The following is a 26079-nucleotide window of genomic DNA, read 5'->3' on the forward strand; positions in this document are numbered from 1 at the left end:
ACCACTTTCCATCCTACCTAGCCCACACCTTTTCTTAAAGCAGCACTACTACTTACTGTCAAAGGTCTCCAGAGCCTTCACAAAAAATTTGACGTTTTATTCATAATTAAAACATTGCAAAAATAATTGAGGCAAAAAGATTTGAAGTTATACGATAAAACAAAAATTTACATGTCTATATATACAAAAACATGAAATGTTTAATTTTTATTTAGATGCAAAAATAGCAGAAATGGATTTAGCAAAATTGTAGTAGAAATCTTTGGCATACAAGGTCACAGCTGTCCCGTGCGGTGAGTGGGGTAACCACCCGATCATCATGGTTACTACAGCTTAACAGTAACTCCTTCCTTAGTGGAAGCAAAGGTTAAATGACAGAGTACTTAGGAAGGACTGTGACAAAGGTTCATCCATTAACCTTCACTCTCCAAAGGCAAAGATAAAACACTAGAAAGCCGATGTCTACATCGGATGCTGCGCACGCTGGCTCACACTTTGCAATCTTGCCCTTTCCTGCTCTCTGGCCTCAGATAACCCTCTCCTCCATCTGCCCAAGAGGAGCAGGTAACATTTGTTGAGCACCTACTGTGTGGTAGGCACTGTGCTAAGTCCTTCAGCAAATAATCCTTATTCTTCATTATAACCCTAGGATATTGAAGTTTTAGTATCAGAACTTTTCCATCAGCAGACTGAGGTGCAGAGATTTTAAACAGTTTCCCTAATCACAGAGGTAGCAAACCACAAACCCAGAATTAAAGCCTAAATCTGACTGTATCACCCAAGAGTTTATTATTGGGCTGTTAGTTCTTGCCTCTGAAATGCTCATAGGGAAATGTAACAGACAGTCATGTAAGATCTGTATGAAACAGACATATGGCATTGCTACAGGATTAACTCCCGTACTAACCTCCTCTTATTATTTCTATAACCATCAAGTCTCCCTTCATTATTTTTAACTGAGTAAATTTGGGGGTAAGGCTTGGTCATAATTAGTGAATGAAGTGTCTTCAGCATTATCAAACAAAATCATTTTCAATTTTTTAAAAAATGCAGTGTTTGCTCTACATATGAAGAAGGGGATAAATTAATTCTGTGGTTTTAATTCTGTGAAAGAGCTGCCTTTAAAGTTTGGGGTCAGAGCTGCCTTCCCAACTCGGGCTGACTTACTTAACATCTAACCCAATGTCACGTGTAAGGTTCAACAGTTAAATATTCAACTAGACAAAAGGACCACAATTTGCTTCATCTATTTACTCTGGCAATCCAGGAAATGCTCCACCGTATACTGAATCGTCAGCTGGTTTCCCTAGGAACAGAAAGAACCCAAGAAAGCACAGAAATCCAGAAGGCATAGGCTGAAGCAGGCGAGAACCACTGCCTACCAACTACCTCTCTGCTGCTCCCCACCCCTTCCATCTCCACTCTCCGTCACCCGTGAGTCGTTGAGGGACAGGAAGTAAGCTCTCTGAGGGCAAGAGCCGCTGACTCGGAGTAAAAGTGCACAATACTCAGCACAGTGTCTCAAAGAAGCAAAAAGTAGGCACTCAAAAAATGTTTCTGGACTGAATGGACTGCATTTGTTGATTTTCAACTTCAGTTTCTGTTTAAAGCTAAGAGCACCTATTCAGAAAACTAATGCTCTACCCACCTCCTATCTCTACAGTATCTCTAGAGAGTATTCCATGCTTCAACTGTTAATCTTAGCTAATAACCATATTCCTTTCATTCATAAAATCATATCCAAATGCAAAAGCATTTGTTGTTAAAAAAAGAAAAAAATAACAAGTTAGGGAATTCTTATTTGACTTAAAGGAAAATAAATCAAAATTCCCAATTACTTAACAGCAACTTTTTTTTCTTTGAGAATGTACCATCCTTGACAGTTTACAGGGTTAAGTCTCGTATCATTCAAAGCAGTGAAAAGGATTTTGACCTCACAGGTACTCACAAAATTTTACCCGATCATAGTCATGTGTCCTGGACTGAGGAACTGTAAGGTCTATATCAACAAATTGATTTCTCTAACTCTAGTTCCAACTTCAGGATCACACAGAAAACTTATGAAAAAATCATTTTTCATCAATGATAGAGAGAGGAAGTAGCTGGCCTATCAAGGACGCTACATTTTCAGAGAAAGGGAGCTTCCTGGTAAGTAACCAGGTTCCTCTGAGGATGCATAGACTTACATCAACCAGCTGGTACAATAGGCGACTGTGTGACTGGACCATTGGGAGCTGGAGAGGGAAGTCAAGCCAAAAAGAGTAGTTGTAGGAGTACACAACCCAACTGAGATTCTTGGCAGGCTGGTTCCAAGGAAAAACTGTGTTATGGAAAATCGTGGAGGGAAGAGCAGGTGAATGGCCTGCAGGGAAGGGAAAGAAATTAACACACCCTACTATGTGCCAGCACTGTGCTAGAGGTTACCAAAGTTCACTTTTTTAAAATTCGCAACTACACTGTGAGGAGGTATCACTGCCCGTTTTCTACAGCATACCGTCCTAGGGGAGACCCTCTAGGGCCATCCTGCCTTTCAACAGTCTTTACCATGAGCAGGGGTAAGTCCAACCTCCACAGAGTAAGAGGAAATACACAGTAAGCCAAGTCCAAAGTATTCTCGGATACTAGTTGGTTGGTTTTAGTTCAAGTCAGAGAACAATGAACTGTCCACATTGTCACTTCTCTGTTAGCCTTTCCACCTGAGAACACAGAGGAAGGTAAAGTTGTCACCCCAGCAGTCAGTCACCAGCAGCCACAGGGAAAAGTTAGAGAGGACTTCTCAAAGGACCCTAAATTTTTCAGAATTTGAGGGAAAAAAAAAAAAAGGAAAATGCATACAAGTATTGAGTGAGCCTATCTGGTGAAGACAGCACTTTATACAACTTAAACCCACAACTTCCAAAAGAGGGCGGGCCAGCATGTGGCGTAACAGGTTAAACTACCACCGTGCAACACCAGCATCCAAGGGGACACAGGCCGTCTGCTAATGTGCCTGGGGAAACTGAGGAAGATGGCCCAGGTGTTTCGGCCCCTGCACCAAGTGAGAGGCCTGAATGAGGTTCCTGCCTCTGGCCTGGTCCAGCCCTGGCCTTGGTGGCCATTTGGGGAGTGAACCAGTGGATGAAAGCTCTTGCTTCTCTCTGTGTAACTCCAACATAAAATAAAATAAAACAAAATAAACGCTTGGGGGGGGGGAAAACCCGAGGAGAAAAGTGATCAAAGGACTCATGATCTCAAATAGGAAGAAAAGAAATAAAAACACAGAGGAAAACTTTAAGATCTTGACCCAGATGTATTTGATAAAAGCAACTAATCAGGCTAAAGAATGAAAAAGAGGAACAGATTATAAATTATTTTAGTTTGTTGCTAAGTATTTAGGTTACCGGGCCATCCCAGAATGAGTAGACGCCCCATCCACAGCATTTGGCTTCGGAGCTCATTTTACCCCTTGCCAGTTGTTATACTTGCTCCAAGGGCTTGGGATTTGGGAGGGGATACACGTATAACATTTAACAGAAACGCGTAACAAGCTTAGTATGCTTAGACCCTTAAAGCTAGTCCTTGCACCAAAGCTTCAGAAGCCTGGCCCTGAATTAGAGATCACAAATTACAAAGCAATTACAGGCTACAACCCAAGGTTATCCTGCTCAGAAGGGTGCTTGCTGACAGCCTTAGTCATCTGCTTATTACCTGCAACCTCACTAAAAACTCCAGCTTTGGTAAAAAAAAAAAAAAAAACTAACTGGTGACTGGAAATCATTCTATTTCTGATCATTAAACTGTAAAAATAAAAAACTCAAAAAGGAACACGAAGCAGGTAACTGGTCATATGCATCCAATACATTCAAACCCAAGTACCTCCTTCCAAAATAGTCCTATGAGGAAAATAAATAAAAAGGAAATGAAGAAAGAAAACAAAAACTTACAAAATGGAATCAAAGTATTGTGGCTTCCCCTGCTGTGGCAACAAAATCATTTTCAAGTCTTGCATAAATGAACAGATTGACTATAGAGCCGTAAAGGAACCAGAGAAAAACAGGCAAGACCATTACAAATGTGGTCTTTAAAGGGCAATGTTCCAATCCTGGCACAGGTTACCAACCAGGTGGGCTGTTCTGACCATCTTAGCAAACAGATTCACAACTACTCCAATTGGTCACTGACAATTCAATAGTGTTCAAAGCACCAGTAAAGCTAAACAGAAAAAATTCAAAACTGAACACCTCCCAATCTCTCTCTATAAAAAAGGAAGTTCTTGATTGGTTAAACGATAATATAAACATGAAAACATGGAGCCAGGCACTGCCTGCAAAAACCGCATGCTTTATTGGTGCAGGTTCAAGGCACATCCCTGCTCACGCAGCTGAGAAAGCAGCAGCAGATGGCCCAGGTCCTGGGATCCTGCCACCCACATGGGAGACACTGATAAAGCTCCCGGCTCAGCCTGGTCAACCCCGGCCATGACAGCCACATGGGGGATGAACCAGTGCACGGGACATCAATGTCTCCATAATGTCCCACTGCCATAACTCACTTTCAAATGAATGAAACAAATTCTTAAAAAGAAAAGAAATTAGAATATTTTTACTGCAGAGGGCCAGGCCTGGGTTCAGGACCCAGGTTCCTGACTCCAGCCTGCTGGGGAGGGGGATGACTCGAGAGCCTGCAGTGTGTGGGCAATGCGCCTGGGACTCCTGGCTGCCCGTTCCTGCAGGGCCAGCCAAGCCCTGGGGAGTACCCAGAGGACTGGGACACGCCTGCAACTGCATGCTTGCTCACTTCCTCTATCTCTGTCTTTCTCACAAATAAACATTTCTCATAAAACAATCAAAAAAGCACAAGTAAAAATAACAGTATTGGGAACAGTTAAAATAGAAAAAGGTATGTGTAAAACAGGACAAGTAAAATTTATACATAATAGTCTTTATAAGGAAAAAGCCCAATACCATAACTGTGTACTTACAAAATGGAGATAGCATATATACAATAACTGACATTCAGCTTCAGTAAATGATTGAAATTGTAACAAATTTTAATTTTTTTTACCTGACTGATAAAGATTAAAGACATAATGTTTTTGCTGGGACTTTGAGTAAACTGACATACCCACAAGCAGCTGGTGGGTACATAATACAAAGTTCCTACAGAGTATTTTGTAATTTCAGAATTTTAAATACACAAATTTTGAATATAGTAGCGATTATACTTCCGGGAACTTTTCTTACAGAAATATTCAAAGATTCAAAGAGGTATATAGAAAGGATGTTCAACTACAGTACTGTGGGCAACTAAAAAACAAAAACTAGATGTACACACATGTATATACAGAGCAATAGATTGAGTACCAAATATATACATTTTTTTTAAACAAGAAAATCTTGACATAACTTAAGTGACAAGCCAAAACGGCAAACGTTGAATCTGTCCAGTAATTCCTAAAAACATACATTATCTACTCATATATTTCACAAAAAACAAAAAGCAAGAGGACTTGGACTGCAAGGACTTGCCTTCTGTTCTAGGGGTTTCTGTACTGTGACTTCCTCAGTGACCTCTGAATTGGGTAAGATAAAACTCTTAGGCAAGTTTTACTAACCCAATATGCACGAGCCATTGCAAAACTGCCTCATCAGTTGCCAGAGCAGACTGTGAAGTTTGCCTAATCTTCCAAAAATGTTATATTTAGACACTGTTTAAACATTCATTTTTTAGACTTACAGTATCTAATCTTAAATTTATAATCATAATCCTAAGTACATGAAATACATACTTAATATGTAACACATAGGTTTAAACCAAACATTCTAAGTGACCTTTTTTTCCTTTTTGTAAAGATTTTTTTTTTTATTGGAAAGGCAGATTTACAGAAAGAAGGATATACAGAAAGTTCCTACATCCGCTGGGTCACTCTCCAAGTGGCCATAAAGGCCGGAGCTGAGCCAATCCAAAGCCAGGAACCAGGAACTTCTGGGTCTCCCATTGGGTGCAGGGTCCCAAGGCCTTGGCCGTCCTCTGCTGCTTTCTCAGGCCACAGGCAGGGAGCTGGACGGGAAGTAGAACAACTGGGACACGAATCAGTGCCCACATGCAAGGCACCCACATGCAAGGCGAGGACTTTAGCCACTAGGCTACCGTGCTGGCCAGAGCTTTCTTTTTTTAATCTGACCATTTAGAAAAGCAAAACTCCTTTGCAGTCATTTAAGAAACGGTATGTCTTTTCAGCCTAAGCAAAGCAAGCATGCAAAGATCCTACAGGTGGGAAGGGTTCCGAGTGAATACCAGACTCAACTCCAAGTAGATACCAACAAACGGTTAAGAAAGGAAAGCAGTTAAATAGCTGCCTGGAACTACCGCATCCCTTGTCAGGGTGTGGTTCAAGTCCAAGCTTGACTCCTGATTCGTGTTTGCCCAGGGGGAGCAGGGGAGGCCTCAACGAAGCTCTCGGCTCCTAGCCGCAGCCTCAAGCACCCCAGGTAATGTGCCAGCAGGTGGAAGATGTCTCTGTTCCTTTGTCTCTCCAAGTGTGTCAATTAAATACAGGACAGATATCCTAAAGGAGTCACAGAAAGCCAGGTCCTTGAGGAACCAAGGGAGGATGGACATGTTCAGACCGAAAACAAAACACACATGAAAACAATGCCCTAATTCTATGCCATATCTGCTGAACACTCATCAAGATGTAAACCTAGAGATCTTTTAATTCTTAAATTTACAAAGTTAATATTAAAGAGCACTAAATTTTCACCGGATACGCAAAATTTTCTTTCTTTGTAAATAGCAACTGGATTCATACAATTAACTGAGGAAATTGTGTTACCGGGCCAATAAATAATGCAATCGAGAGGTGACATGTAAGCCAGGCACGCTTTTCTAACAACAATGGCATGTTCACGGTGCCAGTATATGAAAGAACTTCTCTTTTGGTAGAACCCTCTCCAAGAAAGAAATCATTTGCAAACAGCAAATGATACGCAGTGAACTTAAACTCATTTAAAATATTACTAGGAAGAACAAGAGAAGCTGTGCTAAGTTTCTCTTGCCCAATTGTAAAACAACCACATTTTATGGCAAAAGGGTTTATCTTATGTATTTGCTGAATGATAGTTTAAAGTTGGTACTCTTACCTGGATTAACCAGAAAGCAAAAGTAAATCAGTTACTATCAGAGGCACTTTTTTTTAAATAAAAACTAGGAACTCATGCTATACTAAAACTTTAGGGCAAGAGAGGCAACGTTCTGTAATCTAACCAAAAATATATACTCAAAAGAATGTGTTAATAATACATGAAGAAAACAATCCACTCAAGGGCTGTGGGGTGGTGGGCAGAGCCACCAGCTACAGTGCCAGCATGCCCTAGGGGCATGAATTCAAGTCCTGACTGCTCCACCTGTGACTCAGCTCCCTACTGCTGTCCGGGAAAGCAGCAGAGGATGGCCTGACCACTTAGGCCACCGAGTCCTGGTGGAAAACCCAGGGGAAGCTCCTGGCTCCTGGTCAGCATGGCTCCACCCCTTCAGGACATTCGAAGAACGGACTGGCAGATGGAAGATCTCTTTGTGCCTTTCCCTTCTTGTAATTCTGCTTTTCAGATAGTTAAATAAATCTTCAGAAAGAAGAAGATGCACTAAACATGCAGTCCCTAAGTTAATCTGTGGAGCTCTTTGACCTGTAGTTACTTCATTGTACACTGTCACATTCCTTACTGAAATTAACCACACAGGCTCCCGCAGCAGAACTACCGAAGTGGTGTCTAAGATTTGACTGAAGACCTCAAATTTGTCACTGATGCAGCACACCGCAGGGAACTCAAGCTGAAAATGTCACCATTTACAATACAATTAGCTACAAAAAGCTAATGAAAACAATGCTATATGGCACTTCAGTGTTGAATGCTATTGACTTTCTAGGCCTCATCAACACTGCAGTCTGAAATGCTGCCAGCAAAACCACTAGGAAAGCCTTGGTAAAACGTGCTCACTTTTTTCCTTCCTGCTTGACCTACCTCAGACTCCCAAGTTTCAAAATAAATGAGGGAAATTTTAGATGGAAATGCTCAAACCAGAGAGACAATAAACAGGTGTTTATTCTCATCTGAGAAGTTAGATTAGAAGAGCACTAAAGTTCTTTCCAGTCTTAAAACTTGGGATTTATTGAAATAATTAGCAAAAACATGATCCCAAACCTTAGAAAGCCTGTTTCCAAAAGGTGGTGGTGATTTTTAAAAAGAAACGTCAATAAAAGATTAATCATTTCAAGTAGAATTTGCTATCAACAATGATGCAAACATCTAAAGATCTTGATCCCAAACTTCTATTTCAATGAAGTTCAATTACTAAGGTGGAGGACAACTCTCCCTGCCCACCCTTCCCCGGAATTCTGAGAAACTCCTTCTCCTAAACCATGTCAGGCACCGCGGAAACCCAAAGCACAGGAAACAATTGTATTAAGTATGCTGAGTTGCTTTCCATTCCTCATACAAACTCCCCCCGCCAAAAAAATGGGTATCTATGTTCAACTCTGCCAAAATTAAAATTCAATGAGTAAACAGCCAAACTATCCTCTTAAATTTAATGAAAAATTATGAGAAATTTCAGTTGTACAAAAACAGTATGCTCTACTCTCTAGCTTGAGCAAAGAGCATTCTCCCCAGACCACACCTGACCATGGGAGCAAGCTGCCCAAACCAATGCCCAGGACCTTTGCCTGGGGAAAAAAACACCTTGAAGACTAAATGCCAGAAATTTGCGATTAATTTTTATATGAATCTAACTTGGACTTTTGGTAGCACTGTAACATTTGCAAAGGGAATTTACTTCTTCAAACTACCAAGATTTATTCCTCAGGATAGAAAAATAAGGCTCCTTTTTGCTTTACCTTGAAACTCCAAAAGCTTACCAGACAATATTTCAAAGCCTTGTTCCTACCGCCCTTAACAGATGTTTGGATAAGCAGAACAAGTTCCTTTCGCATTCAGTATTGTATTAATAAAAACTAGTTTGCCTCTAACAGCTAGGCTCTCTGTGCACCAGAAAATGAGGAAGGTGCAAGCATGTAACACACTAGAAGTCAAAACCTTAATGAGTTGTCATCTGACAAAATGCACAAATGACGGAGAATCATTCCAATCACGTGTCACCACCAAGGCTCCTGAAATCAGAGGATCAAGTTGTAGCCCCAACGATATCATGAAGTTTTTGGAGCTAGTGTGTCATACCATCTTGACATGCCTCATAAGAGCAGATATTATTGTAAAAACGCTATATAAAATTTTAGAAAAAAGCTCCAGTGTTTAGATCTTCCCCAAATTTAGGACCCATTTACAAGGTATAATCAACACAGTTTAATTTTAACTCTAAATCCCTTTTCCCCTTTTTGCTTCAGCTCCTATTTGAAGATCCTACAGCATGATTTTCCAGATAACACAGGCACTCCACAGAAATGCCTAAACTAGAACTCTGTTGGCAACTTAAAGACAGTTTAGGCTTCTGTCATTGTCACAGAGTAGGAATCCTAGGTGAGTCTCCTGGCTTCAGAGGGAATCGGCTCTGGCCGTTGCGGCCAACTGGGGAGCTGGGGTTGGGGCGGGGAGAGCTTTCCCTCTTCCCGTTTCTCCTTCTCTCTGTAAATCTTTCAAACAAGAATAAATAAACCTTTTCAAGAAAAAAAAAGTACATGACAAATCAACATTTAGAAAATCTAGAAAGTTACCTAGGAATCCTAAGCACTTAAAACTCTTCAGAAATAGTTAGGAATACGATCTAAGACAAGCATGAACAGTTACACATTAACAAGAAACAGCAATAAAAACATGAGCATCCTGAAGTCGATGACTTTCAACAACAAAGACCAGTATGTCTCATAACCACAACAACATGTCATGTTGACCAACCTCCCTAGTCCCGCGCAATGAGCTCACGGAAGTCATGATGTGCACAGGTTGTATCCTTCGCTGCTTCCATTCTTGGTTTAAGATTTCTGTTCTTTCCAAAATTTTCTGACGATTGGAACTAAACATACTCTTTAAGAAAATGAAGGACAGGAAAACAAAATAAATTGCTCATTATTAGAAAACCTGTAACATTTCTAAACCAGGTTATAATCTAGTCATTTCTCACAAACATCAACATTTCTTCAAATGCTGATTTAATACTACACTGCAGCTTCCCAGTCAACACATGTGCACACATACGTGCACACACACATACACACGTGCACACACACACCATACCTATCATTCGACTGTGAAAAGATTATTTCCATTCTTTGTTAGCTTTGTACAAAAAACAAAAATACTTTAGAAATCTAAAATCATGAGCAATTCATTTGCATATGCATCCACTTCTATATATGTGATATGAAAGCACACTGCAAAGACAAAGTTCCCAGCAGGCTGATGGGCATGAGATTAAAACCTCCTATCACTAATGCGCATGCTACATGCTAACTGAGGCACACTGATGACCTCGGCGTCCAAGTTCTCACTGATCTTACTACAAATATAACCTTAACTGAAAATACATCATTTCAAAATAAAAAGTGTTTACCTTTACTGAAACCCCTCCCCAAGTTTTAGTTGCATGTGCATTCTGACAAGACACAGGACAATACCTTGACCTCATCGGCTCGGCGGAATCTCTTGAGCTGTCGCAGTCGCATGTACTCGGATTTTACACGCTTCCGCCAACACACTGGCCCCTTGTCACATTTCTTTCCAGTCTGGCCCATGGTTATTCTAAAAGCAATAGATCCACATCAAAATCACTAATATAATCAACCCAAGAAGCTGAAAGAAATCAAAGAAATTACATTTTTACACTTGAAATTACATTTCACAGTTTGCAAAAGGTGCTTATTTGTTCTGTGTGATTAAATTCTTGAAGCATTTAATTGAAAATTTTTTTTTCCCACACAATCTTTAGGAAATATTTATTTAGACAGCCTCTACACTTCTAAATAACTCCTATCTAATGGATATGCGATCTCACGGCAGGGACAGAAACTGTACCAATTAGCATTTGCACGAGATAAAATTTATACAGGAAAACAAATGTACAAACAGTGCTTTTATCATTAAACTAACTGTAATGGAAGCAAGATATAGATAACATTGGTATTCCACATCCCCACATTTTAGTCCAATCACAGATTGGAAACATTCAGAAAACAGAACGACAAAATTGGAACGTGCTGTCTGTGGAGCACTGCGAGCACACGGGCAGTCACGTGCACACACCTTGCTGGGGCCTGCTGCACGTCACACTGCCTCGCTGCAGCACTAGTGCTCGGGCGCTGTTCGCCTTGCACACAGATGAACATCAGCGCTTCGTGTCCCACTTCCTAAGCAACTGTTTATATAGCATTTACACTGCCAAATATTACATGTAATCTAAAGACCATTTAAAGTGGGTCCAGCACAGCAGCCTACCAGCTGAAGTCCTCGCCATACACACACTGGGATCCCATATGGGTACCAGTTCTAATCCCGGCAGCCCCGCATCCCATCCAGCTCCCTTGCCTGTGGCCTGGGACTCTGCACCTGTGTGGGAAACCCAAAAGAAACTTCCTGGCTCCCGGCTTCAGATCAGCTCAGCTTCAGCCACTGTGGCCGTATGGGGAGTGAGCCAGAGAATGGATGGTCTTTGTCTCTCCTTCTCTGTAAATCCACCCTTACAATTAAAAAAAAAAAAAAAAAAGAGGGGGGAAAGAAGAAAGAAAGGGAGAGAGGGAGGAAAGGAGGGAAAAAAGTGAAAGAAAAAAAAAACACTCAGAGCCATGAAGAAACAAGAGCAGAGGTGGGGTAGCCCGGAAGTAACTGGGCTGCACCAGGTGAGCCAGGGGTAGCCTGGCAGTAACTGGGCTGCACCAGGTTGAGATGCCCTGAAGTGTCCTCTCAGCCAGAGATGACAGCGGCTGCTGAGACTGCTCTGGTGTGGAAAAGGAAAATGAATTCAGGAGCTCCTTCGCAAGTCCCTTAGCCAAATAAAGCTTAAATATGGCAAATGCAGACAGATGTTTGCTGCAGCTATATTCACAACAGAGTGCCTCAGTTCTAGTCCCAGCTCTGCCTCCGATTCAAGCTTGCCATGAACGGACCTTGGAAGAAAGCAAGGATTACTCACTAGGATAATAAGATGCTGGACTTTGTGCTTGGTAAATACTTCCAATGAAAGAACCTCAACTGAATTTGAACTGTGGTAATGCAGCAAGGTGGAGAAATCCACCATGGGGAGAGGGTTCGGGGAGGGGTGGGGGGAATCCCAGTGCCTATAACACTGTGTCACATAATGCAAAGCAATTAATAAAAAAAAAAAGAGAGAGAGAGAAGAAAAGAAAGCAAGGATTGATAGTGCAAGCATTTGAGTCCATGTCATTCAGAGACCGGATTAAACTGCTGTGGGCATGTGGGAAAGGAACCAAGAGGCACAAGACCTCTATTTCACCGTCTCTGTGTTTCAAATAAATAAAATAAAATAATTTTAAATATATAGGAAGTGATGGTAAAGTCAACTTTCTGGGTTAAATAACCCAACCTAGTGAGTACCTTTCTACACAATACTCAATCACCAACCAGCAACACAGAAACCCTGATATCATCACTGATTCAGAGCCGAAAAGGGGGCAAAGCAATTTATTTTCCCAAGTATGCAGCAAATATTATGTACCAGGAAGTGAGTAAAGTTGTATAAAATTATCCCCAGCCGTAGGCAACGCCTAGGTTGCCCTGTACCTCAGCAAGTGTTTTACACTGCTGGGGGAAAAGCAACTAACAGCTTCAGGGCATCCTGGGTCTGGTTAATGCCAAATGTATGTTAACTACACCACTGTATCAGCAGTCACCTGTTCTGTATTTTTACAAAACGTATGTGAGGGACAGATGCTGACACACCAATAATCAGAGTGTGGGGACCTGCCCAAGAGTGTGTGTGGACCCCAGGCAGGCAGGCAGGAGCCCCAGACTGGCATGGCACACCGCCAGAGGACTGGGTCTGGGAGACTATGGATTGCTCATGGAAGCAGGTCTGGAGATGTGTGGGAGGGAGGACTGCTGAGGGAGAGCACGACAAGTGAGGAGTAATTTCTGGGGGACTTCCACCAACCGGGCTACTGCACTTACATGAGGGGACCGAGACCAGGTGGTTTAGAGAGGGAAATCAGAAAACCTTTTTGAGACAAACCAATATATCCCCCCCACCCCACGTGAGAAAACTGAGCTGGGACTGGTGGGATCAACCACTGCCTACCAGTGCATGTATGAGCCATGGCTGGGGGACCTGCCCGGTAGGGCTCAACCACAATACCCACCAGTGTGTGTTGGGGTAGGAGGTAGAACAGGTTAGGCTGGGCCATGACACTAGTCACTCACAAGAGTACTGGGTCTGGGAGCACATTCTGTGGGGGTACATGGGCTCACCCCTGTGGGACTGCCATACCAGCTGGTTTGTCGAAGGCTGGGGGTGGTGACAGGTGAGAGCTAGGTATGACCATGGAACTCAACAATACTCCTGGGTACTGGGGTTGAGAACAGGTCAGACTAGGTTGGTCCAGGCTGTAGCACCTGCAGGCACACCCAAGAATTGGGAGAGGGGTGGGTTGGGCCAAAACATCCACCAGCACACACAAATGACGAGAGTGTACAGCAGACTGTCAGGTAAGGGCCTAGCATCTGCTGAAGTATGTGAGACATGGGTCTGGGAGTGGGCCTGGCGAGGGAACTCAGGGAAAAGCCCTGGTGGGCCACAGCTTCCACTGGTGAGCACGTGAGTCAGGCCTGGGTGTTGGTCAGGCCGGGATGACACTGGTGGCCTTCCCCCATTCCTGAGTGCTGATGCGGTTGGGCTGCTGGGAGTGGCTTCCTTCCCTTCTGTCTCCACTTTCCCCAGATATAGGAAGAAAAAGGGAGATTCGAGTCAGTTGGCTCATCTACTTTTCCCCATTCCTTGACCCTCCCCATCCTGACTGGTGGTACACATGGACATGCATCCCTCAACTATGTAAACGTCATCTACAACAAAGTAATTTTTAAAAAAATATCATGTTCCACATTAAAAAAAATCCTAAGACCTATACAAAACGATGTGAGGAGATATGGGCATGGTAAAGAAAGATACGTGGACTACTGAAAGAAAGAGCCAAAAGCTAAATTCAGCCGTCACAGCTTAGCTGGAACCCAAAAGGCAAAGGATGGACAGGACAGAAGGGACTCTAAGGTCTGAGCAGGAGTGGGATAGCGCCCCAAAGGCACAGACCCTGGTGGCAGGCCCTGGTAACAAGGACGGGCCCCACATGAAGCCATACATTCAAGCACAGATTACATGTCAAAGTGAAGATATACGCCAGAATTTCAGAACAGGACAGCTGAACGAAACACATTATTCCAAGCAGAAAGCTTTCCAGGGGGACCTTGCCCAGGGGCTGCTGAAGTGCAGCAAAGCTGACAGACCTGAGATTTGCAAAGATTAAATACAGGAGGGCCCAAGACCATCGAAACGCAGGAAACATACTAGGAAGACTGTGAGGGGAGGTCAAAGAGTATCAAAGTCGGGAAGAAATTAAAGCATTATTCTCTCTCTTTTTAAATTGGAAAGTCAGATATACAAAGAGAAGGAGAGATATCCCATCTGATGACTCACTCCCCAGGTGGCTCCAATAGCCAGAGCTGAGCCGATCCGAAGCTAGGAGCCAGGAGCCTAGAGCCTCTTCCAGGTCTCCCACATGGGTGCAGGGTCCCAAGGCTTTGGGTCGTCCTCAACTGCTTCCCAAGGCCACAGGCAGGGAGCTGGATGGGAAGCAGGGCCACTGGGATTAGAACAGGCGCCCATATGGGATCCTGACGTACACAAGGCAAGAATTTTAGCTGCTAGGCTACCGTGCCAGGCATTATTCTTAAAAAATAATTTGATGCCCAATGTTTGCTCTCTTATCCGCTAGTCACTTGATTGGTGAAATCCAGTATTTCATGCAAATTATTTTCCGGCCACTTAGCACTTCAAAAGCTACAAACTAGAAAATAAAGAGATTATCTATAGCCTCATTAGCTCTTAGGCTAATCAAACTAGTTCATCCGCAGCCTTGACAAATTTTTGGTCCTGGGAGGCAACGCCCCTCTGCAAGAAGGGCTGGGATAGAAACAAGCGTCTCGTTTTGATTTCTGTGCAATATGGTTATATTACAATTCATTTTCTTATTTTTCATGATAAAGTTGCTTAGGCTCATTCCACTTTCTCCATCCCCCTTACCCTACAATTCAGTTTCTAAAATACATACTTAATGTCTTGGTAAAGAGATAGTACATTAATTAGCATTTCACGTCTTAGAACTAGAACCCTTCATGGCTAGTGTTCTAGAATGCCTGCCAAGTATCAAAATATTGCTCCAAACATTCATACCTTGCATTAGAAGGAATCCTTTGGGACCCAGCACAATAGCTCAACTGGCTATTCCTCCACTTTCAAGCACCAGGATCCCATATAAGCACTGGTGCATGTAGGAGACCTGGAAGAAGGTCCTGGCTACTGGCTTCAGATTGGCTGCAGTCAATAACTTGGGGAGTGACCCAGTGGATGGAAGATCTGTCTCTCTCTCCTCTCTGTAAATCTGCCTTTCCAATAAAAATAAATTTTTTAAAAAAAGTTTTTTTTTAATGTGGGCCCAGGATCCCACAAGATGCTAGTTCCCAGCCAGTTCCCTGCTTGTGGCCTGAGAGAGCAGTGGAGGATGGGCCAGGTCCCTGGGCCCCTGCACCATGTGGGAGGCCTACAAGAACCTCCTAGCTTCTGGCTTCAGATGGGCTTAACTCTGTTTCAGCCACTTGGGGAACGAACTAGTGGATGGAAAAATCTCTCCTTCTAACTCTATCTTAATATTAGATAAGTCGGGCCCGGCGTAATGGCGCAGTGGTTAAGGTCCTCACCTTACACGCCCAGGATCCCATATGGGCACCAGTTCTAATCCCGGCACCCCTGCTTCCCTTCCAGCTCCCTGCCGGTGGCCCGAGAAAGCAGTCAAGGACAGCCCAAAGCTTTGGGACCCTGCACCCACATGGGAGACCCGGAGGAGCTCCTGGCTTCAGACTGGCTCAGCTCCAGCCGTTGAGGCCACCTGGGGAGTGAATCACCCGACGGAAGATCTTTCTCTCTGTCTCTCCTCTCTGTATATCCGCCGCCTTTACAATAAAAATAAATCTTTTTAAAAAAATTAAATAAGTCTTTTAAAAAATCCAAATGCCATATGTAAAAATAATTTAAAAAAAAAAAAAAAAGAAAGAAAAAGGAAGAGAGGGAAGAAGACATTTAGCCTCGTGATTAAGGCACCAGAATCCAGGTGTGGCGTGAGGGCCCAATGGCTGAATCCTCACCTTGTGCTGTTTCATGTTCCAGCTGCTCCACTTCCCATCCAGCTCCACATGCTGTGGCCTGGGAAAGCAGTCAAGGACAACCCAAAGCCTTGGGACCCTGCACCCACATGGAGATGCAAAGGAGGGTCATGGCTTCAGACTGACTCAGCTCCAGCCATTTGTGGCATAATACAAATACCACATTTAAATTTTTTTCTTCCTTTTCAAAATTAATGCATGACTATCTTGGCCTAGTCATTGGTGTCTAATAGAAAAAGCTGTCAGGGCCCAGCCTGATGACTCAACTGGATAATCTGCCCCCTGCAAGCACCACGATCCCACATAGGTGCCAGTTAATGTTCTGGCTGCTCTGCTTCCCATCCAGCTCCCTAGCTCCCTGCCTGTAGTCTGAGAAAGCAATAGAGGACACCTGCATGGGGAGGGCTAGAAGCTCCTGGCTCCTGATTGGCTCAGCTCTGGCCACTGTGAACATTTGAGGAGTGAACTGGCAGATGGAAGATCTTTCTGTCTCCCCTCTTCATAAAACCTGATTAACCTTTTCAACAAAAATTAAAAAGGAAAGATTAAGCTGTGTTCTCCAATCTGCTTCTTCAACCTTTCCAATTATTGTTCTAGCTGAAGTGCATTTAAAAAAATCACAACTCAGATTTTTAGCTAAATAAGGAAAGAGCATCTATCTGAAGAGTTGTGGAGTAACTGTTTCATGAAAAAAAAAAAAAAGCAACTAGTTAAGCTCACAATTCCACTTTACAAGTTTTGCCTCAGAGCCACCAGCCGGCACTTGAGCCAGCGGTAGTTTCTTTCACTATTATTGGTAAGGCAGACTGTGAAATGGCAGCGAACTCTTCCTACTCCCCTCCGTCAGTAATCACCTACCAGACAGAGTTTAAGAAGCTTGGGTTCGCAACCGTGCTTGAAAGCTCAATGCTCTTCGCCAACAGCAGGACCAGCTGCTTTCCCTGGGTAGCAGGCTCACCTAGACCGGAGAATATGCCTGCCCAACACCCAACGGAATAACCATAGTTGGTCAGTCTCTTCAAGTTAAAAAATAGGAGTTTTCAAAAAAAATAAGTTTAATTAAAAAAAAATTAAATGAAGTTTTCAATTCAATCACGTAAGTGCTTTTCTCAAAGCAGCCAAGGCACTTTTCACACATTCTCATCTTGTCACACAGAGTATTACAAATGCATGTATTCAAGGATCCAAATTTAATAAAGCTAATCATTCTTACTACATCATCAAGGACATTCTCAAACAAAACTGCTTCTTACTTCAAGTGTCAATGGCCAGCAGTGTCTTTCACACCATGGGTACAGATGTCAACATAGAAAAAAATGTTAAAGGCAAATCACATTGTAGTATATTATGGCAATAGTTTTGATCTCGGGCCCGCTGTGATGGCCTAGCGGCTAAGGTCCTCGCCTTGAACCCGCCAGAATCCCATATGGGCGCCAGTTCTAATCTCGGCGGCCCTGCTTCCCATCCAGCTCCCTGCTTGTGGCCTAGGAAAGCAGTTGAGGACGACCCAAAGCCTTGGGACCCTGCACCCACATGGGAGACCTGGAGGAAGTTCCTGGCTTCTGGCTTCGGATCAGCACAGCACCGGCCGTTGCAGTTACTTGGGGAGTGAATCATCAGACGGAAAATCTTCCTCTCTGTCTCTCCTCCTCTCTGTATATCTGACTTTGCAATAAAAATAAATCTTAAAAAAAAAGATAGATTTAATCTCATAGATCTCTTAGGGTCTATGCTTCAAGAACAGCTGACATAAACGTACCCAGGCATCATTATGAATAAGCAACCAAAACACCCTGTACATTTGACTAGCAGAAAACCTAGAAAAAGAAGCACAAATTATGTATTTCAAGAGTTGATCTGAGAGGCAGAAAAAGTAATTACGCGTCTGCTAGTTCTGTCCGCAAATGCCCAACAAAAGCCAGAGCTGGGCCAGGCTCAAGCTGGTAGCCGAGAACTCAATTTGTATCTGTTACAGGAGCATCAGAGGCCCCACTAGCTAAACCATCACCTTCATTTTCCGGAGTGTGCAATACCAGGAGGCAGGAACAGGAAATAGAGCCAGGGACTCAGACACAAGCATGAGACACAGCATTCCAGAAACTGAACTGCAAGACACCCCTGCCTACCTCTAAAAGGATCTAGAATGAGCGTCTAGAAATCACTACTCTTGGAATTTGAAAAAAAAGTGGGGGCAAACATCTACATGAAGAATTTTTTTAAAGATTCGCCTTTGTTCGAAAGACAGAGATCCTCTATCCACCAGCCCACTCTCCAAAATAGCCAGAGCCAAGTCAGCCTGAAGCCAGGAGCCAGGAGCCTCCTCTGGGACTCCCGTGTGAATGCAGGGAGGCCCACAGACCTGAGCCAGCCTCCACTGCCTTTCCAGGCTGCTAGGAGGAAGCTGGACCCAAGTGGAGTACCTGGGACTGGAACTGGCATCCATGTGGGATACTGGCACCGCAGGCAGAGGAGCAGCCCACCACGCCAGCCCCTATTTGAGGAATTTAGTGAAGGGTACTTCACTGTGTTAACTATAAAATCAAGTCTACCACCCGTCTGTAGTATCTAACACCTAACAGAAACTGTTTAATGAATTGCTTCTGTTCTCCCCGCTGTGAAGGTAAACGGCCACAGTAAGCCCTCACCCTCTCACACTAAAACCGGAGCCCTACCAACTAACTCTGTACTTACTGGTCCTAGCAACCCCTGACCCTTCCACAATAAAACCTTATTCTACCAACTAACTCTACACTCATTTGTTCATACTTTCTTCACTTCTCAAAAAAATCCCTGGAACAAAGTCATTGCTTTATTTTTTTTTTTTTTTGGCTTCCTTGAATTTTTTTTTAAGGATAATGACAAAAACACACAATCTCATTATCACAGGACTCCACCAGTTTGTGAAATGCTACTAGAAAATTGTAAAACCACTTCTGCAGGGCTTGTAGAAAGCCAGGAACACAGGTATTATCAACCAGCCAACACAAGGTCCTGGAACATTCTGGCAGGCTAAATCCCATGGGAGATCCCGCCAGGGGAGCAGACAGACAACAGGCCTCAGCACCTGCCCGTCAGTGGATTACCTGCACAAGCAACTACAGAGCGACGTATGAGGAACAGCATTTGTGCTCAAGCAGCCTTTAGCAAAAAGACATGCTAGTGACCAGGAGGAAGGAAGAAAGGAAAAGAGCATCTAGAGTCGTGGTTTTAGCAGCACCAAGCAGCTGAAGAGCACAGGAGGACCCGAGACGGAGCAACAGCAACCTGACCGTGGGCTGCAGCACAAGAATCTGTACTGATGCCTTTTTCACAAAAACAAGGCCACGTTCCTGTTTCTAGCAACAGTAAACTCATGAGTTAAACAAGCATTCCTGCACTTGCTTTAAAAGACTATCGGTTTGGGCCCAGCGCGGTGGCGCAGTGGTTAAGGTCCTCGCCTTGCACGCCTGGGATCCCATATGGGCACCAGTTCTAATCCCGGCAGCTTCACTTCCCATCCAGCTCCCTGCCTGTGGCCCGGGAAAGCAGTCGAGGACGGTCCAGGGCTTTGGGACCCTGCACCCGCGTGGGAGACCCGGAAGAGGCTCCTGGCTTTGGTTCGGCATAGTATCGGCCGTTGCGCTCACTTGGGGAGTGAATCATCGGACGGAAGATCTTCCTCTCTGTATATCCTCCTTTCCAATAAAAAAGTAATAATAATAAATCTTAAAAAAAAAGACTATCGGCTTACAAATAAATGTCTTAGAAATGATGACATAATTTTCAACCAACTGAAGAAAGGAAGTATGATAAAAGAATTAGCTTAAACAGGGGAAACAGATCCACTAGCTAAACTGCCATCCATTTAAAGTTTTCCTGGGAAACTAGACTTTTTCTCATTTGGTTGCAGATGTACTCAGTTCACCAAGATACTGTAAAAGAAATGGAACAAAAACATATATATATGTATCAGAAGTTAAAGTATGAAATACAATTCCTTATCAAAGGCACAATGAGAGATACCTGCTAACTCAGTAGTCCATCTAACACCACAATGGAAAAGTTGGTTAAGTCTGATGTCAGATATTCTACTGAGATATCTATTTTAAATCTTAAACCTCATAACCCAACATTTAATTTAACTTCCACAAACCTAACACATACGGAGCCAACTTTCAGAGAAAATTCACTTTTGGTACACACGAAGACCTACTCACCAATCCAGCCAAACGTAGACTTAAATGGAGGGGGGACAAAGACGGGATGAGAATGTGCCGCTGCGTCCCACCTCTCTGCGTGCCTCCTCCAGTACAGGCCCGGCAAGCAGCGATTCTAGCATTTTAGACACACACTTCATACAGCACTGCTCACCAAGTGCAAACCAACACCACACTGACCTCTGCATTCTAGAGAGAAACGGGCTCGTGTTGGACTTTAACAGAGTATGTTTGGCGTAAGCCACCTGTGACAAGATTTCCCTAGGAACTAGTCATGTATACTACGATACGGAGATCACGGATTGTTGCTGGTATCTAGTTTTTGTTCTAGCTCCCTCCAACAGGGTCTCGGTAGCCTGTGCACATCAACTGTACTTACCTACTATCTTCACATTGTACACAGACCCTAATATTCTAATTCCCAAAACAAGAGGAAACGGATTCTATATTTTGAAGACACAGTCCTAAAAAACACTAGATGGTCCAAACCAATAATTCCAAAACACTGAAAGAACCTATCAGAATTTCTGAATATCCTACAACCAAGTAACCATTATCTGGTCTTTCAGTATTTAAATTTCGTGCACACTAGTGTCAGAGATGTAAAAGGTATAGAAAGATGTACAAGCACAACCAACATTTCTTTAGTCTGGATACAAAAAAAAAAGAAAGAAAGAAAGAAGAGAAAAACCTTCACTAAAGCAGAAATCTTTCAGAAACTTTTGGCTCGAGATCTTACTAACAGTACCAGCTCAGCAACAAAACAGGAGGTAACGTAAACCGGAGCAGTGAGGAGCTACGAGCCTTGGCGGGATTTTGCTATCGCTAAGAGTTACAACATAAAATGTACTGGTGAGGTACTAGAAAACCTCCAATGCGTCAACTACCGTTCACATAATCAATGACATGCCACTTTCTTGCTATATTTCCAACATGTCCCCTTCCAAATTCAGGTGCTGCCAATGTGACAGTACGACTGAGCAGGGCCTCTTTCCTGAGTGAGATGAGCACCTTCCATCCTCACTTGACCTTCTGTGGCTGCCATCGCACAAGAGCAGAGCAAACAATAGTCACCTAACCTCAGCTATGTCAGACAACAATTATTAACAATAACTGAGACAAAAATTATTTTATTATATAATACTATATTATATTACGCATAGTATATTACTATAATATTATTTATCAAAAATAGTTAAGGCCAGAGAAAATAGGGTTTTTTCTCCAACTACCTATATAGGTGCTTTCAGACTATCAACAGGAGCACTAGTTCAATAACCCCTTCCATTTCCTCCCTGTATTTTCCAGACAAACACTGAGAATTTCAAGAAGCAAGACTGCAATCCCAGCTCAGCCATACGGGAAAAGCAGCCGAGGACCAGGATGAGTGATCACACAAATGGTAAAAACAAACAAACGCAGTAGCCTAGTGGCTACGTCCTTGCCTTACACACGCAAGGACTGTGTATGGGCACCAGTTCGTGTCCTGGCTGTTCCACTCCCATCCTGCTCCCCGCTTACGGCACACTCCACCAGCAGGTGGAAGATCTCTCAATCTCTTCTATCACTCTAACAAGTAATTTGTAAAGGAAAAGAAAAAGCACAGAGCAGTTCAAAGCATGATCTCACCAATACCCATTCCAGTCTATTCAAAATGGCCATGAGGAAGAAGCAATCCAAACGTCTACCAATCGATGGAATTTGCAAATGTGGTATATACATACAATGGAATAAACAGCATTTCTTTTTTTTTTTTTTTAAAGATTTATTTTTATTATTTTTTTATTGGAAAGGCGGATATACAGAGAGGAGAGACAGAGAGGAAGATCTTCCGTCCGATGATTCACTCCCCAAGTGAGCGCAACGGGCCGATACTATGCCGATCCGAAGCCAGGAGCCTCTTCCGGGTCTCCCACGCGGGTGCAGGTTCCCAAAGCTTTGGGCTGTCCTCGACTGCTTTCCCAGGCCACAGGCAGGGAGCTGGAAGGGAAGCGGGGCTGCCGGGATTAGAACCGGCGCCCATATGGGATCCCGGGCGTGCAAAGCGGGGACGTTTAACCACTTGCGCCACCGCGCCGGGCCCAACAGCATTTCTAAAAAAAGGAAATCCTAGGCCCGGCATGATGGCCCAACTAGATCCCATATGGGCGCCGGTTCTAATCCCAGAAGCTCCACTTCCCATCCTGCTCTCTGCTTGTGGCCTGGGAAAGCAGCAGAGAACAGCCCAAAGCCTTGGGACCCTGCACCTGTGTGAGAGACCCAGAAGAGGCTCCAGGCTCCAGGCTCCAGGCTCCGGATCGGCTCAGCTCCCGCCACTGCAGCCACTTAGGGAATGAACCAGCAGATAGAAGATCCTTCTGCCTCTCCTCCTCTATGTATGACTTTTCAGGAAAAATAAATAAATCTTTTTTAAAAAACAAAAGAGCAAGAAAATAGGTAATTACTTGCCAAGGGTTGTGGGAGAAGTGGCAATTGGTGACTAATGAGCATAAAACTGCACTTTTTCAAGACGGAAGAGATCTGTTATACAGTAACGTGAACTAACACTACAGAACTATATCTTTAAAAACCAGTGATGATGGCAATCTTAACGCTGCATATTGTTAACACAAAAAAAGGAAAATATTTGATTATGGAACTCTACAAATATTAAGCACAGGGAGAGTTTTCAATAAAAGTAATTAATTCTTTTATTTGTCAATGTTCATACACCTATAAATACAATGAAATTTTACAATAGATTATAACATCAGAACACACAAAGGTTTGCTTGAATGACTAGAATTCCTCCACTGTTTAAAGAAAGCCATTAGCTAATTTATTAGATTTCTGGGCTACTAACAAGTGGTCTTTAGCATCAAAAACCAAGGCACTGGGGTGAGCAATCAGCTTAGCAGTGAGAAGGCCAGCTTCTATTCCTGAGTCCCAAACCAACAGCACCTGGGTTGAGAAAGCGGCACCAGTGCCTGACTCCAGCTCTGGTTAACGCAGACCTCGAAGGCAGCAGAAACGGCCCAGGACTCAGGTCCTTGCCACCCACACAGGAGACTAGATTGAATACCCGGCCCCCATTTTCAGCCGAGCCATGTTCTAACTATCCCAAGCATATGAGTAAACAAGCCGGTGGTTGTTTCCTCATTCTATCACACAGATAAATAGGCGGTAAAATGTATAAAATGTATAAAATGTATAAAACATCCTATTCTTTTCAGTTTACTAGAGACATTTTTATATACTGCAAAAAAACCTACTCCTAAGAATACTCCTAAGTGAGGATCCTAGTGGCTAAAGTTCTCATCTTGTCCGTGCCGGGATCCCATATGCCAGTTTGCATCTCAGCAGTCCCATTTCCCACCCAGCTCCCTGCTTGTGGCCTGGGAAAGCAGTCGAGGAGGGCCCACAGCCTTGGGACCCTGCACCCGCGTGGGAGACCTGGAAGACGCTCCTGGCCGTTGTGGTCACTTAGGGAGTGAGTCATCAGTGGGCGGAAGCTCTTCCTCTCTGTCTCTCCTCCTCTCTGTGTATCTGACTTTCCAATAAAATAAATCTTAAAAAAAAAAAAAATACACCTAAGGTGATGAAAAGCATGCTGATATAAATTTGTAAATTATTTCAAGCTCCTTAAAGTTTTTGCATGAGTTTCTCCCGCCTTTTGACTTGAATCAAGTCTACTAAGGATACAAATCAAATCTTTATCATATCAGTATTGTAACGGTGGCTAGCAAAGTTGACTGATGGGGACAGTCACACACAGCCAATCTGGTACGTCACTGCAAACTAACGGATTAGGAGAGATACTCAAGTATTTACCGAGTTGCTGCCAAATGCTCTCCCAAATTTTCAGAATTCTGACCCAAAACTTTGTCATCAATATTTTATTAGTACCTAGAATATACAGGACCTATTTCTAAGGTCTGTCGTACACGTGAGTAAAAGAACTTCAAATGAAGGGGAGGGGCCTGCACTGTGGAGCAGCGGACTAAACCAACTCCTGCAATGCCAGCAGCCCATATGGATGCAGGTTCAAGTGCCACCCAGCGCCCTGCTAGGAGAGCAGTGGAGTGGCCCTAGACTTTGGAGCCCTATGCCCAGGTGGGAGGCCTGGAGGAAGCTCTGGGCTCCTGGCCTTGCCAGGGAGTGAACCAGCAGATGGAAGCTCTCCAATTCCTGCCTTTTCAGTAAATGAATATGTAAATAAAGTTTTTCTTTTAAAAAGAAATGGTAAGAAGAAAAACAAACAAGCAACCCATGCCTTCTGCTACCTTCTAGGCAGGAGGGAAGCATGACTGGGGAGGGACACCAGGCGTGTTCTAAGCCACCAACTGAACAGCATCGGAGAAGCTAAAGCCACAGCAGTGTATTCACGGAAGCACCCGGGAAGGCCGCCAGCCCAGCAGAGCGAGCTGAAGACCCTCAGGCTGCCCTGCGGACTGCCTGGGATGGGCTCCAGGGGCTTCGTTCACACAGCCAGGGACGGCAGGGTGGGCCACGGCAGGGTCACCTAGAGAACGCGACAGAAACTGCAGAGAAGCCCACAGGTTTGCTCGCCTTGTTCCTTCACACTGACATACGCTTTATTCAGGCTGCCTGTATGAAGGAAAGTTATGTGTACTGCTATCACATATGTGTAAAAAGAGGAAGTATAAAAGGTTACCTGTATAATAAAGAAAAACTAAAAATTATTTTCGGTTCAAACCAAGCATAGTGAAAAAAATGGTATTTTACAGAAATAAAATACGCAAAATCAAGTATATAAAGTATATATACCTGACTACATACTGAAAAATCACTAGTGTCTATAAAAAATTTTAGTTATCAGAATATAGACCATGCTTGGCAATCACACCATGGGGGGGAGGGCTTTAGGGACCCATTTATAGATGTGACAATTTTGTGGCTCTCTAGTCACAATTGGCCCAGCTTTGGGAAACAGGGGTCCGTCACCACCATATGAGGGTCTGTGATCCCGTCAAGGGGGCTATGGCCTGCAAAGGGACTGGCCAGCCACTGGAAGTCCCCCCACCCCCGAGTCCTGAGCTGACTCTGACCGATGCTGGCCCCACGGGACCAAGGGGTCAGAGGTGGGCCACACACTCCCAGAAGGGTGCAGTTTGGGGAGGCAAGGGCCGGGCTTATGAGCTGTTGGGGCGTTCTCTGCAGGGCGGACAGCAGGGCTCTGTGAGGGTCTCTAGGCTGCGGGTGAGGTGGGGGCGGGGGGCGGCACTATCACACCATTTCTATATCACATTCAACATCAAGGTTATTTGTAACTTAACACAAATAGTCTCACCTAATTTTTGTTTTAAAAAAATCAAGGCTTAACTCACTGAAAAATGAAAAGGTCTGAAATATGCAAACTGAAAAGTTAAAGAACTGCTAACCCTAGGGGCACACATTTAGGCTAGGAGTTACACCTGCGCCCTTTATCGGAGAAGCCAGGTCCACCTGCCGCCCCGGAGTCCAGCTTCCCGCTGACACTCCAGCAGGAAGCAGCGAGGGCCCAGGTAACTGGA

The 26079-nt window shown here is 43.8% G+C and overlaps 1 protein-coding gene across 5 annotated transcripts in view; it reads right to left on the reverse strand.

Annotated features, from left to right (window-relative positions):
- LOC121166786 (histone-lysine N-methyltransferase EZH2) overlaps positions 1-26079 on the reverse strand; it is a 54240-nt gene that overhangs the window by 22617 nt on the left and 5544 nt on the right. For 3 of the 5 annotated variants that reach the window (XM_040996069.1, XM_040996073.1, XM_040996068.1), the window contains exons 2-3: positions 10607-10730; positions 9888-10016 (exon numbers count right to left, since the gene is read on the reverse strand). In XM_040996069.1, the coding sequence (XP_040852003.1) occupies positions 9888-10016; positions 10607-10723 (246 nt within the window). In that variant the 5' untranslated portion in view covers positions 10724-10730. The remainder of the gene's footprint in view (positions 1-9887; positions 10017-10606; positions 10731-26079) is intronic. The other 2 variants (XM_040996070.1, XM_040996072.1) reach the window with 1 other exon arrangement.

This window comes from Ochotona curzoniae, unplaced genomic scaffold (assembly GCF_017591425.1).
Source record: "Ochotona curzoniae isolate NIBS_2020 unplaced genomic scaffold, NIBS_Ocur_1.0 patch229, whole genome shotgun sequence".
In the NCBI taxonomy this organism is placed as follows: domain Eukaryota; kingdom Metazoa; phylum Chordata; class Mammalia; order Lagomorpha; family Ochotonidae; genus Ochotona; species Ochotona curzoniae.